The sequence below is a fragment of the Lacerta agilis genome, chromosome 4 (assembly GCF_009819535.1).
Source record: "Lacerta agilis isolate rLacAgi1 chromosome 4, rLacAgi1.pri, whole genome shotgun sequence".
NCBI lineage: Eukaryota > Metazoa > Chordata > Lepidosauria > Squamata > Lacertidae > Lacerta > Lacerta agilis.
Genome location: NC_046315.1, coordinates 92,848,134 through 92,867,197, shown reverse-complemented (window position 1 = coordinate 92,867,197; position 19,064 = coordinate 92,848,134). Strand labels below are relative to the sequence as shown.

The following is a 19,064-nucleotide window of genomic DNA, read 5'->3' as shown; positions in this document are numbered from 1 at the left end:
AGGAAATTAACCTTGGATATGTGCTGATGCATTCTACAATTCACATTTCCCTCTTTGTAGCATTGATAAGGCACAATTGATTTTTTTTTTTAAGGAATGTTACATTTAACATTGCAAGAGAGAACACTGATGGCCCAAAGAAAGGATGTACATTTAACCAAACAAATGAAAATGCCTGTTAAAGGACAGCTAAAGATCAGGCATCATTTGTAAAGAGAGGAAAGAGGTACACCTTCTTTCCCATGTAAGTTTATAGCATTAGCTGTCTGAATTATGGTTTGCATTGCTTCCTATTACTTTTCAGCTTAACTGAAGATAAACCAAAAAGTACCGGTAATAGCGGGGCGGGAGGGGGGGGGGGGGTTGAGAATCATATTTATACTAAACTCAAAGCTTTGGGAACGCTGTGTGTGGTCGGGGGGGGGGGATGAGTGTTTGGACCCTGGAAGTGACCTGCAGATTCTTCTTCTAGAAAACCAGTAGCGAAATATTTCAGTGAAAATGACTGTTACTTTTAAGAACTATGGTAGAAGGATCCCTTCTAAAAATCTCAGGCAGTGGCATAGGAAGGGCGGGGCGTAGGGGGCGGGCCACCCCTGTCTCCAGGGGATGGGGTGACACTCCCCAGCCCCTCCCGCCACTCCCCCTGTCCATGTTTCTTTACGGACGGACGGAGCCGTCCCATGAGCCGCCACTCGCTCGCCAGCTCGTGGGGCTGCCCCATCCGTAAAGCAGCATAGACGGGGCAGCCCCACAAGCCGCTGCTTGCTTGGCGGCTCACCGCGGAAACAGCAGTGCCAGCCCGGATGCACTACACATGCCCAGAGATTCTGGGCATGCGTATTGCATCCGTGTCGGCGCTGCTGCTCCCGTGGTGACTGAACGAGCTGGCAAGCGAGCGACAGGTTGTGGGGCTGCCCCGTCCGTAAAGCAGCACGGACAGGGCAGCCCCACAACCCACTGCTCGTTCACTGGCTCGCTGCAGGAGCAGCAGCGCTGGCCCGGATACACTACGCATGCCCGGAAATTCCGGGCATGTGCAGTGCATCCGACGTGCGTCATGACACCCCGCCCCCAGGGGGGTGCCTCCGCTCTGCTGCCCCGGGCGGCGAAGAGGCTTCCTCTGCCACTGATCACGTGCTAAAATATTCACTCCCCCCTCCTAGTCTGTGCTTGCAAATCTCCAGACGCAGATGCAAAATCATAGAATATATTTTTATTGCAGCATTTGGTTTCTTGATGTATAATATCAGCAATTGTTTCAGCAGCTTCAAAGTTGCCTCTAGGTAAGATACATGGTTAAGCAAGCAATGGCTTGCTATGTGGCTTATGGATTTTATAAGGTATCAGAGACTGCATTCATATCACATCCTAGAACTTTCCCATACCAGTTCCACCCCTAGGGCAAATCATGGCGAGCTTCCATGGTCCCATGCTTTGGAAAACCTCACACAGACACACTCTCAAAATGGAGTTTAAAATGGTTTTGCCACCGCTAACATGGCAGTGGCACTGGCACTCTCTTCCTTCCTCTGGGCTACCTCACCCAGAATGCCTTGCTCTCACGAGGACAGGTCAAAGGGAAAGACGAGTGGCAGAACAATTTTAAACAGGTCAAAGGGAAAGACAAGGATCAGGAGTTGAGGTGAAAGGAGTAGTAGTATTCTGGAAAGCCCTGGGACAAATTGGGCAGGTGAGTAACTAGTGCAATTTCTACCAGGCCCCATCCGCTCCTACGAACAGCCCAGCCACATACCTGTATGAAACTATTGTGGAGTTTTGCACTAGAGTGACTATCCTATTTCCCCAGTGCTGGGTATGTGTGTGTTAGGATGTAGTGTGAATTCTGTTAGTCAGGACACCAGCCTCCTCAGGCAGGGGGGAGCACTGCTGTGGAGGGGGGAAGGCTCTGCTATGGTGGGGGCTCGTGCTCTGTCAAAGCAGATACAGCCTGTGGTAGCCAGAAAAAAAGCAGAGGGTTTTTGGTGATCACTGTACCAACCTGAAAATGTTACAGCCAAAAAAGGGGGGCAAAAACCTGCAACTGCCCCTCCTTCCACCCTGGCCAGCAGGGCTGCAGATGTGGTGGGGAATCCAAGATTGCTTTGTAAGTTACCCAACAAAAACCAAAGTTGTTTCTCTGTGGTTAAATGATATGTTTTGTTTTTATCTTCCTTTTTTCCCTGCTGTGCATTGATTATCCAATTTGTTCCCTGTGTTATAACAACTCATAATTGGGAGTAAGAAAGCTGAAGCATGATAAACACACTGAATTAAAGTGTCATTTAGGGAAGGGAGAGAGTTTGCACAAGTGAACATAGCATTTTTTTTAGATAAAATGAGAATATTGCTAACTTTTCATCCTTGTGCATAATTTCTGTGGCTCTAGTTTCTCAGGTTTTACATCTCTCCTCACATTCATCCTTCTTTTCTTGGAATAGATAAAAAATTAAACAGAGTCACTGAATTCCTGGGTTCTTATAAAAAATCTGCAAACTGCTATGGAATAATACTGTTCAGATGTTAAACATTTTTAAAAAAAAACAGGCTGCCATTGTGCGACTACAACTGTATTCATGGGCAGACTTTAAAAGTAATTCCCACATATGTAAGATAGAGCTGTTGAGCTATGATTCCGCTAATACAGGAGGGGAAAAGCTCCAATCCTCAGGTCATTTTAGCCAAGTCACGCCCATCTATGACATCAGGCATGGGGCAGATAACAAAACCTGGATAAACTGAAAGAGGTCTAACTTGATGTCAACTCTCTAGATCAGCCTTGCCCAACCTGGTGTCCCCTAGATGTTTGGGACTACAACTACCATGCCAGCGATCTGGGATGGAAATATTCAAAAAATATGGTGGGCACCATGTTAGAGAATACCTATTTGATGACATTTGTCCTCATAGTTTTGTTCAAGTTGATATATAGTTGGGCAGACACTGGTTAAGAGCCAAGGAATTTCACATGTAATTATCAGTGCTTCAAAATGGTGTTCACTGTTGCACATTCAGAACAAGAGCCCCTATCTCAGCTAAAATGTAATCCAGTAGTGCGGGGATTCGGTGCTGGAGCTTCCCGTGCGTGAGTCTAGGCCACCCACACACAAGATACCAGTTGCTGGGGATATACGGCCAGCGTTCCGCGTGCGTATTGGCACGGGCGCCGGCCAAGCCTCAATATCTGAAGGTGCGTGAGTAAGTCGGAAATGAATAGATGCCTCGAAAATGAATGGATGCCTCGAAGATACTCTTGAAGTTGCTTGGTACCTCCTGAAATATTACTAAAGTAAAGATAGCTAAACTAAGGGCAAAGTTAAAGCACTAAGGTGAAACCCCTGACGTTTTCAAAATTAAATAAAAACCTTTTCCCCAATAAAGACAGACACCGATGTTTCTTTTACGGCTTTGGCTGACCCGCATAGGCTCTTTACACTTTACTGTTCCTAGCCCTATTCTAAGATTCTCCCTAAGCTTTCAGTCCCTGCACCGCCAAATCTTCCACAATGCTAAGGCTAAATAAAACTAAACCGAGAAATCTTCCGCGATCTAAACCTATGCTGGGTCTAAAGGCTATCTAACCTTTACCGCCAAGTCTTCCGCGAGCTAAACCCTAACTACCACCTGCACGCGCTTCCAACCCATCCAACCCAGCCAACCCTCAGCCCAAAAACCCTTAAACTAAATAAAACCCCAACTGACTGAACGGCTGTTCAATACTGTCTATCTGCCTAAAGCGGGGAGCCTCAGCCTTTTATTGATAACCAAGAGTGACATCATAACCAATATATTAGCCAATAGAACAGCTGTTGCTGCCCCCAAAAAAGGCGGGAAGCAGAATAAACGTCCATTGATAACTTTGAAAACCTCTGGAACTACAATTTTAGGCGGAGTGATCTCAGTGGCAAAGTGCCCACTGTCTCTTACTTTTACTTTCACTTTTAAACGGAAGGATACGAAAAGTAGTGCTTAAATAAACATTAAATTAAACAAATAGCCGCGGATTCCAAAGAATCCACGAAGTGTATTCCTACACAGTAGTGTGGTATCTGTTGTTCTCCAGATGTGGCTGGACCACAACTTCCATAATCCCTGATCGTTGTTCAAGCTAGCTAGAGATAAGGGAAATTGCAGTCTGGTCCAACAACATCTGGACATCCACAACATCTAGACATCCAGACTACCTGCTGTAATCAATGGGCTTTGACAGAGGAAACTAATAGTGCAATCTGCTTTCTGATGGTTTATCCTAAAAACTTGAGTAAAAAAAAGTGTCTTGAGGCAGACCAAAGAAATTTCATACGTATGGAGTTCCTTAACTTTTTGAATTGAAGTTCTTGCTAGCAAACTAAATATTTCACCCACCTTAAATCCTGAAGGCAATTCAAAAGTTGGAGATGTCTCTTAATATGCATATAACATTTGATTTTTGGACATTACATACAAGTGGTAATAAGCAGATTAGATAGTTGCTGTGTGGGCTTCTAGTTTCATATCTTTCATATTTAAGTGAGGGGACTGTAAATTCTCACTTCATATATTTCATGCATGAATAATAGGATCAGATTTGTTCATTACCAAACCCCTTATACTGGAGCTACTGCCATACATCCCAGAATGAGGGAAAGATAATTACTCCTAGGTGAAGCATGTGTGCGACTGAGACAGAGAATGCATATCGTAGTTAACAGCCGATTCAAGGCTCTAATGTTGACATTTTAAGTTCTGAACAGCCCAAGACCCAAATATCGTAGAGGATGATTTCTGCCCTACCATCCTGTCCAATCTTTATCAGGGGTCAGCAAACTTTTTCAGCGGGGGGCCAGTCCACTGTCCCTCAGACCTTGTGGGGGGGCTGGACTAAATTTTGAAGGGGAAAAAATGAATTCCTATGCCCCACAATTAACCCAGAGATGCATTTAAAATAAAAGGACACATTCTACTCATGTTTAAACATGCTGATTCCCGGACTGTCCCCAGGCTGGATTTAGAGGGCGATTGGACCAGATCCGGCCCCCAGGCCTTAGTATGCCTACCCATGTTTAAGATCAACCAATGAGACTCTCCTGGTGGTACTGGCCAAGGATGAGATCAGCTGAGTGTGGGCCAATAGTAGGACTTTATCTGTGGCACTCCAAAACTTTGGAATGATTCCTCAAAGCTCAACACTTTACTTTTTTAGGTGGTGGGTGAAGATAGATGCATTTTTTCAGGTTTTTGGAAGTAAATGGGTGCATTCTGCTTGAGTTTAGCTTTGCACTGTACACTCTTACTATTTTATGTTGTTCTCTTATTTTAGTTTGAGCCATGTCTATTTTGAATTAATGCTTTACTCGGTTTTAGAATGTGTATTGATATGCTTTAATATGTTGTCCACTGCCCAGTGACTGAATGGTGAAGGGTAGGGCAGAAATTCCTAAATAAATAAATAAAGCTCCACACACTACCAAGCAACAACTATTTTGAGTAAAGATCTTTCTGTGCACATATTCCCAAATCAGCAGGCTGCAGATTGTTGTCCTGGATTATACAGGACGGGGGGTGGATGGGTGGAATTGAGCATATTTATTCTTCAGTTCAGTTCTTTTAGACACTGAAGAGTAAGTAGGCAAAAGCAAACACTTCTTAACAGTGAACTGCTTAAATATTATAATATACTGTAATACAAGTAGCCCTTTACAGAGCCATAATGTCTGTAGATATTAAGTTTGATGATAATACCTATATGGATTTTTGCCTGTTAAAGTAATGAAATTGGATTTATACGAATCAATTCTTTGACTATACAGCAGAAGCTGATATTGTTTCTGCTATGCTCTGTGGAAATGCCTTCTTCAGATGACATTGGCTGAAAACACTGTGCTGTGTGAAAACCCCAGAGCTAACATGGTCCAGTGTAAGTGCAGGATCATAGCCATCGCTGGTAGGTTATTCTTGCTTGATCTGGCAGGACTGATCGACAAAATTCATTTAGTGACAATTCAAGCAAACATACTTCAACCCTAACACCACTATGCCAAAAGTGAGATAAACTTTTGATCCCATAGGAGGTGGTTTATTTAAAGAGCATCCGACACACTTTATTGAGCTTAGTTCTACTAGTATAGCACTGAGGTGGTATGGGGTTATGCAACTAAAAATATTCTTGTAATGAATTAATCTGTGGTTTTTAAAAAAAATTAAAATCATTAACATTTCTTTTTAAAATCAGTATTTGGAGAATTCTTGTGGAAAAAAATACTTTATGAATTTTTTTTTAAATAATCCTTTACAGACTTAAAAGCAACTACAGTTAAGAGCCATAAAGCTATGACTGCAATCCTATATACATGCACCTGGGAGTAAGTCCCACTGAAACTACGGTAACTTCTGAGAAGACATGTATAGATTCTGGTTGGTGCAGTGACTAATCTGTTCTGCTACTGCCATCATTTTAATTTTATTATGAACACAGGATCTGAGAAGCATGTAAAACAAATGGTGATTTCAAGCTTTGATGTAATCAAATCTCTTGAAGACAATAATGCCCAAAACAAATAATATATTGAACTGTAAAGCAAAAGTTAATTTGCATGATGAAACATCAATATATTTGCAAATCAGCTATCTTAATAGGGAGGACAACAGTTGCATGATTCTATCTATACTTGTGTTCAAAACTTAGTGACTTGGTGCCATGGGTTCAAAACTTATTAATGGAATATACCAAATACTAGAGGTTTCTCTACTGCAATACCAACCCACACATTTCCTACATATTTCCATTGCCCATGAACTCCATTACCAAGAACCTGGAGTAATTATAAAACAGAGTTTCTAATGATGAAGTCCCAAACCAATGCTTGCTCTCTTCCCCATGGAAAATATCTTCTATAGCGAACAGTGGCTGTGGGATTCAAGAGGAGGGGAAACAGATACCATAAAATATAATTAAAAATTGTGGAGGCTGCATATGACAAGAATAACCATAAAAAACAGATACAAACCAGCTGGCTGTTAACAACTTCTGAGTTATAAAAATCTTAAACCTGCTGTAAAGCACTCGATTCGATTTACATAACCACAGAGCTGACATTCCTTTTAGATTCCTCTGTTGGGGATTATTTTGACATGTTTTAAAGCAGCATAAAAAGCAACTGTGAAAGGAAGACATGTATCATCTTACATAAAAATTCATTTCAGTCTTAAGACTGGGCTTATACACCTTAATCCGAACATCTCAACTGGAACTGGAAAAATATCTTGGATGCTACCAGTACTTTGATTCTATTACATTATTCCTTTGGTGGTCTTATTTTTGATAGAGTCGATAGACAAAGAAAATCTATATAGTCACAGGCACTTATATTTCAGCGCAATTGCAACCAAAAGAAAAAGAAAAATGACCTGCTCTTCCACAACCAGTTATAGAGTACTATGGCGCACGAGCTCTTAGATGGATTACATTTGTTGTAAACTAGAGCTCCATCCCCTTGCTAAAAAGCATTTCTTAGGAGCCTAATGATGCAGGCAACATTTTACAGGGCTAACACAGCTCGCTATAGGGAATTAAAATAAACAAAATAAAATAAAATCAATCTTACATTGAGTGAAGTTTTGATGTATAAATGCTGGCAGCTTACATTGCCCTCAGCACAAAATGAGTTTTGCCATTTGATAATTTGCTTGATTCACTGTGCTGCCTCACGCAGGGCATTTTATGCCTGATTTATGTTTAATCGAGTCACCTGCTTAACGTTAAGGAGGGTCACAGCTAGATAGAAGGGTTACAAGCACAGAGAGCTTTCAGCATCTCCCCATTTGACATAAGAAATGGGTGTAGGTGCCAGAGGTCAAGGCTTCTTTATTCTTATTTAATGTTCTCTATGGAATATTGCATAAAACATTTATGTACCATGGAACCAATTTGATTTCTCCATGGAACACAGTAGGCAAACATGCATTAAGGGTCTCAAAACACACAACGAATAAAGTAAAAAAGCAATCTAGCCAAAGAAGTAGTTGTGTTACTGCCAGCTTAATGTAACCGAAACTGTTCGCTTTTTACACACCAAAGCACTGTGGTACTGTAAAGATTTCTTCAGCTGTCACAGTATAGGTAATTTGTTACAGATTAGAAAAGCAAATGAGATATAGTAAATGGAATTACGCATTCGTCTTTGTTTCTACAAAATTTACTCAAATCTGCGTGAAGTGGGGCAGGGAGAGACTTCATTGTAGTTTCTCATGCTCTTCTTCAAACACCACTAGTATACTGGCAAAGTAAAAAAAATTAAAATATATGATTAACTAAGTTGCATTTTCAGAACCTTCTTAGCTTGGAGTGACTTAAAAATATTAATATTCATTGTTTCCCAAATATTATGAAAAACTATTCAATGCCTACTGCTACTATTGATTAGATTGCTATCTCTCCATCATTATTTAATTGAATTTACAATACAGTCCTTTGAGCATAAGTTCCAGACAGGAATTTTGTACTAACAAAGTTCCTGCAGTAACCAATGGGCACAATATAATGCACATGAATAGTGCACACACCATTGTGAAATCTCTTTAGTTCACACACATACTGCACGCTGCTACAACTGAGCTATTCTTACAAAAGAATATATCAGAACGATTATTAAACAATAGGCACACCGCCCAAAAATCAATTTACCTTATATTCATTACGCACATTGACTCCTGTTAAATTATCTCTCAATCTACTATTTTCCAGTAAGTCTTTCTATCCCCCAGGATCCTGCAGACGTACAAATTTTCCCTAGATCATCACCCAAGCACACATGCAGCTATACTTAACAGCTGAAATAAAGCAACGAAACACTGATATATTTTAAGTCTGATATATATTGAAATACTACTTAGGCCTGAACTCCTGTCACAGGCACCTGAAAACTCCCATGAATTCCAAGTGAAGTAGTAATTCGTTTAATTCTGGCTAATTAGTCAAACCTTGAATTGAAATACAAGTAGCTTCTGGTTAGCTCACCTAGGAATGTCAAAGAACCTGCATCCACAGAACAAACAATATTATCCCCTAAATGCTGATAACTCCTCAGAAGGAAAAACAAAGTCCAAGGCAGAAAAATCACCAGAATCCTGTGTACCCTCAATGGTATTTCCATAGACTTCAACTTTACATCAGGTTGAATGTGATAATGCACTCACATATTTGAAAGTAAGGCCCACAAACTCAGTGGGACTTGGTTCTGGATAGACACGTATATATAAAATATAAAAATTATAAAGGTAAAGGGACCCCTGACCATTAGGTCCAGTCGAGTCCGACTCTGGGGTTGCGGTGCTCATCTCGCGTTAATGGCCGAGGGAGCCGGCATACAGCTTCCGTGTCATGTGGCCAGCATGGCAAAGCCGCTTCTGGTGAACCAGAGCAGCGCATGGAAATGCCATTTACCTTCCCGCCGGAGCGGTACCTATTTATCTTCTTGCACTTTGACATGCTTTCGAACTGCTAGGTGGGCAGGAGCTGGGACCGAACAGCAGGAGCTCACCCCATTACGGGGATTCAAACCACCGACCTTCTGATCAGCAAGCCCTAGGCGCTGTGGTTTAACCCACAGCGCCACCCGCATCCCCATAAAAATTATAAAGGAGCACAATTCCCTTCTATGAAGGATGGGTGGGGTGCTATACTGTGCGATGAGATTCTTATTTTGGTTTTTTCCTTTTCAACTAAAAGCAACCACAGCAAGGAGGCCCTGGTGCTGCCAGCTGCTTCCTGTCCTTTTGCATGCAAACTGAAAGTAGCAGCAGCAGCAGCAGTTCAAGGATTTTTGGGATTGGAGGATGGGAAACACCGTCAAGCCCATTCTTCCTCCCTGCCTGCCCAGCCAGCCCAAACAGAATCAATTTGAAGAGTGAACTTGGTTGCTGCTCCAAGCACCTCAAGGGCTGGATGCAGGGACGCTCAATGAAGGCAACCCAGTTGCCATTGAAACATCAGCTGTCACCAACAGTGGCGTAGCAAGGGAGGGGTGATGGGGACAGGGAGCCCTGGGTTCCAGGGAAGGGGAGGGTGACACTTGGCGGCCCCTCCCGCCACTCCCCAAGCTGAGCCCCGCTGCCCGGCACCCCATCTGTGCTGCTTTACGGACGGCTGGGGTAGACCCACAAGCCGCTGCTCACTTGGCGGCTCGATCGATCGCTGCGGGAGCAGCAACACCGGCCCAAACAGACTGAACATGCGCGGCATTTCCGCGCATGCGGTCCATCTGACGTGCGTCGTGATGTCACAACGCACACATCAAGACGCCCCCACCCCCTGGGGGGTGCCTCCGCACGGCGTTTGTCACCCTGGCCGGCCAAGAGGCTTCCTACGCCCCTGGTCACCAACATTACAGGGGAAGGGGTGAGCTTCTGACTGGGGTCTGCTACTTTTATACTAGGGGGGAGCCCCTAAATGCTCCCATATAATTGTGGGCCTGTTCCAAGATGGATGCACACAGGACTGCAACCTTTAGGGACTGGAAGACTTGTTCTTAAAGCAGAATTGTGAGATCTAAGAGTTTTACCCGGATGATCTATTGATAAGCAACTGGACTTGCTGAAATCTCAAACTTGCTTATCATTTGAATAGATTAAATTTAGAGATTAAAAAATAATTGTGATTGAAAAAAGATCAGCTGGTATCAAACTGTTAGCAGTAAGATGCGATAAAATTCTTATCCATTAATCAATATGATGTGCTTTGGATGACTAATACTATTGGCTAGTGAACAGGTCTATACAAAAAAAAAAAATGGATACGAACAGTGTTAGTTTAAATGTTTTTTTAAGAAAGTAGAAAGGCAAATGGAATTTTGATCTTGCTTCACCTCAAAAAATATATATATTAAAAATTCTGATCAGTTTGTGACTTCTGACTAGCTCCTATTATGGTAATCATTTTAAATTTACACAGTTCTACAGAATTAAAGGAGAATGCCAATTTTTGGACCTGCACATTACAAAATATTCCTTTTGAATATGCTTCTTGGCACCGGTCGCTATACAGGCAATGAACGAGAAATGAACATGGAGAAACTTAGATCACCATCAATTCTCTTAAGACTCAAAAATGTGTTGAAGGCATGAGTATCTTGGTTATTTAGGGAATCTCTGGAGATTAGGTGTCCATGATAGTATGAAGAAGTGGAATATGGAAAAAGTTGTCTCTTCAAACTGGAGCAAACAATTAACCCAAAAGAGATGGAATTAAGGTCATTCTGGAACATTCTTGCTAACATGACTCAATTTCATTGTGGAACTAAAAACTAAGCAGCTTCGGTTGCACATCACACTAAGCCAAACACACTAGCGACAAAAACAACAGCTCATGGTTAGTGAGGATAAGAGTTTAACCACAAGCCTGACTTTCAATGACTTGCGTAGCAGCAAGCAGAAAGGACCAACAAGCTCCTCTCTGGGGAGTCTGCACATATGTGTGGTGCTGCTAAGCTATAGGTAATTAATTTTGGGAAATCTTACTTTGTTGGAACAAGGAAATGATTTGATGACCTTCTTGAAATGATGCAAGTTGCTGGGCTCAGAGCTCCTGTTAAGTTGTTTGTTGTTATGATCTCTGATTGTTATTTTCATTTTGAACTATCATGGTTTGACTTGGATTTGCAAACCATGGCAGGGAAGATCAGAGTTAGTAAGGGAGTGAAAAGGAGTGGGGGCAAGTCTTCTCCTAGTTTGGATAATGCTAAGCCTACTGTATATTAGACTGCTAGCTGCATTTATGTATGAAGGTGGAGAAGTGGTCAAATCAATGGTTTTCATCAAAAGGTTTGCTGTGGATTTAAGAAGCAACCCTTTTCACCAACATGTTGTCAACAAACACAAACGAAAAGCAGATGAAACATTTCCAAGCCGTGCCTGAAGTAGAAACAGACATCAACTGTGTAGTGTTCATTAGAATAGGATTATAAAGCAATTTACAATCACAGATACAAGGCAGCAAACAAAAACAAAACACACAAACAAAAAAGAACCTCTGCACTACAAATAAAAACTCTGGTGATTATACTGTAAGCTCTGTTAAAAGGAATCACATTAAGTTACCATAGGAACGACACTGTAAAAGGCTTGTAGAGGTAAGAAATGCATGAGACGTTAGCATTTAGTGACAGAGATGAAATGAAAACCCTTCTATTGGGAATGGGACACAGATGGATCTGTGTTAAGTGAATAAATACAATTAAATCATAAATAACTTCAAAGGAGGCAGTGGAGCAGAATCAAATACAGAGGAGAGCAGTTAGCCAAGAGGACACAAAACCATAAAGAAGAAGGGAAGCGAACTAAAGAAAAGTTTCCAAACAAAGCAGGGGGGAATGGTTGTGCTAACCAAATAACTGATCCCGCTTACTAAAACTGACATTAGATAGACGTTAGAGGGTAGATATATTCCTGTATTTAATTTCTAGGCGTTTGGACTATAAAGGACATGAATTTGCTTTCAATTTACCTGCAATAAGCTGATCATAAGTATGCATCACAAGGCTTCATAAACAATGCAAAGGTATTATGCTAATGTCATGTTTATCTTTTCCATGTATCGTGCCACACCAGATCTTCCTTTTTGAAATTACCAAGACCCACAAAAATTACAGGAATATTTAAGACAGATTTTTATCAGAAAGTGAAAGAGATGCTCAGAGCTGTATATCAATTGAACAGGGGCAAATAAAGTGAAATAAAACAGAAAAAAGAAATTCACGGAAGGAGCTGTGTTAAGTCTGCTGCAGCGAAATCAACGATGAGTCGAGGTGGTACCTTAAAGACTCACAAATTTACTGCAGCATAAGCTTTCATGGACTAAAGCCCATTTCATCATATGCAATAAAAGAAAGATAATTAAAAATGGTCATATTTCAAACTGTACGCTTCTACTCTCAGATAGGACTACATTTTTAAAAAGGTTGGTTAAGAGTTCTCAGCCAAAGGGAATGAAGGCCTCAGAGAGTAAGAATGAAGGAAAGAAAATAAGGGATGGTGGTGGGAGATACCTCCAAGAGGAAATATAAGAGCCCCAATTAATTTTCCTTTATGTCTCCAATGGTTTGGATTTATGTTCCGGTTTGTTAAACAAATCCCGAAGGTTAGAAGGGTAATGCATAGAAGTGAGTTCATATGCATATCCCTTCCAAATTTATGACTTAAATAGCAAAACCTATGTTTGGAACTTATGCTAAGATTAAATAGGTGTAAATCTGGGTCCAATGAAATTTGTAATGATTATTAATGAAAATGTCATAGATATGGATGTCAAAAAATGGATGAATTACACATGTGAGTTAGTGTGCCCATTTGAAGAATGAGGAGAATAGCTGTGATTCACAGACAAGGATGAAATGCCAGGTTGCCCAGGGCAACTTCCTGGAACAGGTTTATTCACGTGGAAGGGGAGTGAATATCTACTGAACTCTAGAAAAATTAAAACACCGCGAGCCCCTTTTCCGTACTATCAGTTATATAAATTTAATTCACAAAACTAAGTAAATCTATTAGAAACTAGCAGAATTAAATAAACTAGTTGATTTAGAAATATAGCACAAAGCTCTTCTAAAAGTAGGCAGACGATGCTGTATCCTCCATAATATGTTGCCATCAAATACAGATATCAGCTTATCAGGGTCTTTTCCAGGCTTCAGAATTAAATTTGAGCCACACTTTCACTTATATCCAAAAAGCTTCACTTTCAGACTGTATATGAGTAAGTACTAAAGGTACTTACTAAAGGTACCCCTGGATGGTTAAGACCAGTCAAAGGTGACTATGGGGTGCAGTGATCATCTCGCTTCAGGCCAAGGGGCCAGTGTTTGTCCACAGACAGCTTTCCGGGTCATGTGGCCAGCATGACTAAACTGCGTCTGGCGCAACAGGACACCGTGACGACTGCCAAAGCGCACAGAGTCCACCCCTTGTGTTTCTGTCCATCATTGCCCTAGGTATGCCTCCTCAGAGCAGCTCAGAAAAGAGCAGGAAATCGTTCAGAGGGCAAGTACCATATATACTTGAGTATAAGCCTAGTTTTTCAGCACATTTTTTGTGCTGAAAAAGCTGCCCTCGGCTTATACTCGAGTGAGGCGGGCGGTGGGGGTGGCGAGAAAGAAGCCCTTTCTCTCCGCTCGTGCCGCCACCCGCTCTCCCCAGTCAACCATTCCTTAAGAAGTGTACAAGAACGGCGGTTCTTTACTCTCCCTAGGCAGCTTGTTCCATTCCTGAACTGCTCGCATAAATGCAAACTTGGCAAAGGAAGAAGAGGAAGGAGCAGCCCAAAGGGTTGCTTTCGGGCTGCTCGTTCCTCCTCCTCCACAGCAGCAAAGGTGAACCGGCTTATACTCGAGTCAATAAGCTTTCCCAGGTTTTTGTAGGAAAATTAGGTGCCTCGGTTTATATTCGGGTCGGCTTATACTCGGGTATATACGGTATTTGTGAATAAACCAATTGCTATTAGTAGCCTAATCATTCGATTTAGGTATCTGTTGCTGCACAGAACACAAATTAAAAAGTATTGTCCTGCTGCCATGCTACAAACTGTGGAATCTGCATTACTAGCATTGATCCAGAGGGGCCTATTTCTCCACTCACTTCAAGAAAAAAAGGTATATCAATAACACCATATCAACAAAAATGTGTACCAACGCACAAAATCCATCAATGCGTACCACGAAGATTCAGAGACAGAAATACTCCAGCTCCCTTATTTGATACCTGCCATCAATATTGCAAGTTTCCAGTGGAAAGTCTTTGTCCTGTGTCTCGGTGAGATTACCTGCTAGCCACAAAGAACTCTGTAGTTACAAAATGCTGCATTCATCATGAAACTTATGTAAAATATTTAGCAAAAGGCTAGCTTTTTAACCATCCATTATCCTCTTGCTGGTAGCTTAAGGACCTCCTGAGCCAGCTAGACCACAGATCATCCAGAGTTGTTACTGAAACCAGGCTGGCCGCCAATAGAAGTTGGGGGTTTAGTCTCACCGGTCCCATGCTTTGAGGCACTCTTCCAGCAGGAAATCAACAGGCACCCTTATTTTTTTTATTTTCAGGTGTCTCTTGATAGGCCTGTGTTTACATTTTTTGATCAGCCAGTTATTGTGTTGATAATGATTTACTATTTTGATGGTGTGTTATATTCTATTGCATATACTACTGCACCCTGCCAAGTTACATTGTATGAATTGTCAGGATATAAATACTTTTATAAATAAATAAAAACAAATGGGATTTATGGGATCTGAGACAGCCACTATGCTCTTGCTTAGGAACAGCTGCTTCTGTCTCATTGCATATACTTTGCTTGCTAGGCCAAACCACCATCTTTCATGATGGTCCTATAATTTTATGTAATTGAATTTTGTATAAATTATAACAAAAATTTTAAAACATGTGCTATTTACAAATAAAACATTTAAATAGCTACCTTTATACCGTAGGTAGGATGGGGGGCATGGGCGTATCCAGGATTTTTGTTAGGGGGAAGGTTTTTGTTAGGGTGACAGAACCTCATATTTGTATTGATTTTTTCTTATTGGGGGGCAGCTCCCCCCCCCCGCCCTTGGCTACGCACAGGAAGGAAACAGGGTCAGAAGGTGGCCACAGTCAGAAAAAGGTTGGAAAACGCTGATCTAGTCCAACCCACTCCAATGCAGAATTATTTTGTCCAACAAGGGACTCTAACCCACGATCCTGAGATTAAGTGTCTCATGCTATTGACTGAGCTATGAAAGGTATGTATCTGAAGAAGTGTGCATGCACACGAAAGCTCATACCAAGAACAAACTCAGTTGGTCTCTAAGGTGCTACTGGAAAGAATTTTCTATTTTGTTTCGACTATGAAAGGTATGATAATCATGTCACCTAAGGGCAATACATGCCATCAACCTCAGCTGTACTCTGTTTGGTGGGGGGAGATGTGACCAATGTAATTAACATGATCAATAGGCTTGATTTCCGTATATCCAAAATTAAGTACTGTGCAATCCTACAGTGGGCGGGTGTACAGTTGGGATAACAGCCAAGGAGAAGCCAAAAGAACAAAGCCTGCAATCAGATACATTATTATCTAGACTTAAGCACCACTTAACACAGTGGGACTTACTTTTGGTTAAACATGCAAACAATTGTGCTGCAATGTAGACAATGTCTTCAGAAAAAGTTTGCCTTGATATACAAACTGCTATCCTGTTTTCAAGTTACTTAAACGGTTCTTAATCCACCTCTATGGAGGTTTTGGTTGGTTGGTTGCAAGTCACTTTGGGTTGCCTTAGGCAGGATAAAGCAACTAAGAAATGTAATAAATAATAATATAATGCTACTCAGCGTGGCTTTGCAGTGCAGTGCAACGTAAGCAGAGGGCTAGCATGAAACATCAGTTCTGCCTGCATTTCTTTAGTCTCCTTTATTTTGTCCATCTGTATATTTTGAATTAATCTGGTAAAAATAATGGAAAAGTCCCTGTAATAAAAGGTTTTATTTGAAAGAGAAACGAAGACGCACTTACTGTGCTCCATCACAGACAGCGGACAACACTTCCAGTTTTAAGAACAGTGCATTCAGGTCAACTGAGCACTTATCCAACAATTAATCATTTATTAAAATAAGAGTTCCAAGAGATAAGGAGATTATCTGACATCAGACACAAAACAGTTGCACTTTTGAAGATGTTCCCTCATCTCTCTCTCTCTCTTTTTCTTCCCCCATCCTTTTGTTCTTTGTATGTGTGTTCATTTAAAACCAAACACCACCGCCATGTTTTCAATCAATACAGACAATGCATGAAAACCCAACAAATGCATAGAAGAAAAATGACAGTACTTTCACAAGAAAGCCCCACCCCTCCAGCTCACCTCAAACCCTTGCAAATTACTACAGTAAAAAACACTAAACAATTAGAAGCCAAGGAATGAAGAGGTAAACATAAAGTGAGAGAATAGGAAGGAAAAAATGGTGAAAAGAAATATATCCCGTCTAACACTCCTAGAACCTTGATGTCTGTTGTGCCTGGAATTCTGTAACACATCTTTCAAAATCCATCATTACCGGTATATTCTAACATTTCCACTGAGCTTTTGGCTCCAACTCATCATTCTCCTGAACTGAAACCTAAGTACTGTATACAAATTTGCATTTGCACATGTTCATCTCTTCTTATCTTTACTTCTCCTTGATGCATCCTGGTTCCTCCACCTTTTATTCTAGCCTATGTACACCTTCTGTTCTTCCCTGTTTTCTTGTATTAATCTGCATTTTTACACGTTTATCCCGTCCTCTCATCAAAAAGCTCCTGACCAGTCAATACTCACACAACAGTCTTGTAAGGTAGGTGAGGCTGACAGAGAATAACAGGCCAATGCTTCACAACTGCCTAATAATAATTATAATAATTTAATAATAATTTATTATTTGTACCCCGCCCATCTGGCTGGGTCTCCCCAGCCACTCTGGGCGGCTTCCATCAAACATTAAAATACATTTAATGAGATTTAAACCTTGGTTTCTTTAGTCCAAACCTAGTCATCTATCTGAGGTGTACACAATTAAAACCATATTGGTGGCCTCTTTCATTTTTACTGCCTCAAGGGGGCCATAGTACTATGTTAACCTCAGGAAAAGACATTTTTGTTGCAATTTTAAATCTGTGTTTTGTTTTTAATACATTTTGGGCAAACCACCTTTCCTCTTCTGCAATTTATGTCATGCAGATTTTTCCCCCATTCTGAATCTGCACAGGTCTCCCCAGTGCAGTGGCCAGATGAGGGAAGATTCAGAGTCCTTCAAGGAATAGAACTGGAGAGTAGACCCCATGGACCTTGGTGAAAGAGCAGAACGCTGCTGTTTTCCATTATTAAAAAGATCCAATGTAACTCCACCCAGTTTTGGCTAACTTCCCTCTTACTCCACCCCACATAATTCAGGAGGGTTCCTCCAATGTCCAGGGGAGACTTTGAGAGAGGAGCAGGAGGAAGGTTGGATAGAAATGTCTCCTCCTATTCACATTTCACATTTCCTCCTATTCACATTCTCTCCTATTCACATTCAGGATCGAAGCCAAGAAAAGGAATTCTGGCAACAAGGTGCCACCTGGGTAGAAATGGCTAGTAAAAGGCTGGGATGTAGCTACAGCCAAAGCAGCACGGTTGTAACAAAAACAATATAGGAATTTATTTACTGGAAATGAGTTTTATTTCCATTTTGGTATTGTATTATATAAAATTGCATGATGACAGCAGCATATGCATTTTAATTATGAGTTACATATGATCCATGCAAAGGGACAACAAGCTGGCTTCATAGGCAGTTGAAGGGAAGGAGCAGGTCTCTGCAACATTCTGGGGGCTGGGGTACAGAGTTCCTGCTCACATGATCATGCAACATATTACACATCCATTAGCTAATAAAAGTTTTCATTCATCAAGAAATTATTGCAGAGCAATACAAAATGATAGTGTATTTTAAAATAATGCTTGGACGTCCTGTGGAATTAAGGGATGCGCTTACCACATCATAGAGTCATAGCTGTCAACTTTTCTTGCGAGGAATCCTATTCGGAATAAGGGAATTTCCCTTTAAAAAAAAGGGAAAAGTTGACAGCTATGCATAGATTACGAATTTCCTACCTGTTGGTGGGATGATTCCCGGAGACATAAGACCAGGGACAGAATGCGGCATGATATGTGAATTCTCTGGAGAGGTGACACTTTGAGTCCGCTTAGGAGGCCGACCAGGTCTGGAACTGAAAGGGGGGAAACCAAACAAAAAAACAAAAAAAAACTTTACAATTAAGCTGTTGTCTTACACATCATTTCAAAGTTGTTTCAATTGGTAACATGGACTGTAAATAAATTTGTTTCAAGGACGGTTGCTTTTGCAGTTAGATGTAATAGACTTCCATCACTAATTAGATTACATGCTGAATTCATTTTCCTCATTGAAGATCAGCCGCGCTTGATGCATAATTCATAGCCTGCACCTCGTTACCTGCTTCTTCATATTAATATCTATACACAGTTTGAATTGCCTCGTTTGCATATGCTAAAGTTCTGCAT

The 19,064-nt window shown here is 41.2% G+C and overlaps 1 protein-coding gene across 7 annotated transcripts in view; it reads right to left on the bottom strand.

Annotated features, from left to right (window-relative positions):
• DACH1 (dachshund family transcription factor 1) overlaps positions 1 to 19,064 on the bottom strand; it is a 355,264-nt gene that overhangs the window by 193,423 nt on the left and 142,777 nt on the right. For all 7 annotated transcript variants that reach the window (XM_033147985.1, XM_033147981.1, XM_033147982.1 and 4 more), the window contains exon 2: positions 18,636 to 18,751. In XM_033147985.1, the coding sequence (XP_033003876.1) occupies positions 18,636 to 18,751 (116 nt within the window). The remainder of the gene's footprint in view (positions 1 to 18,635; positions 18,752 to 19,064) is intronic.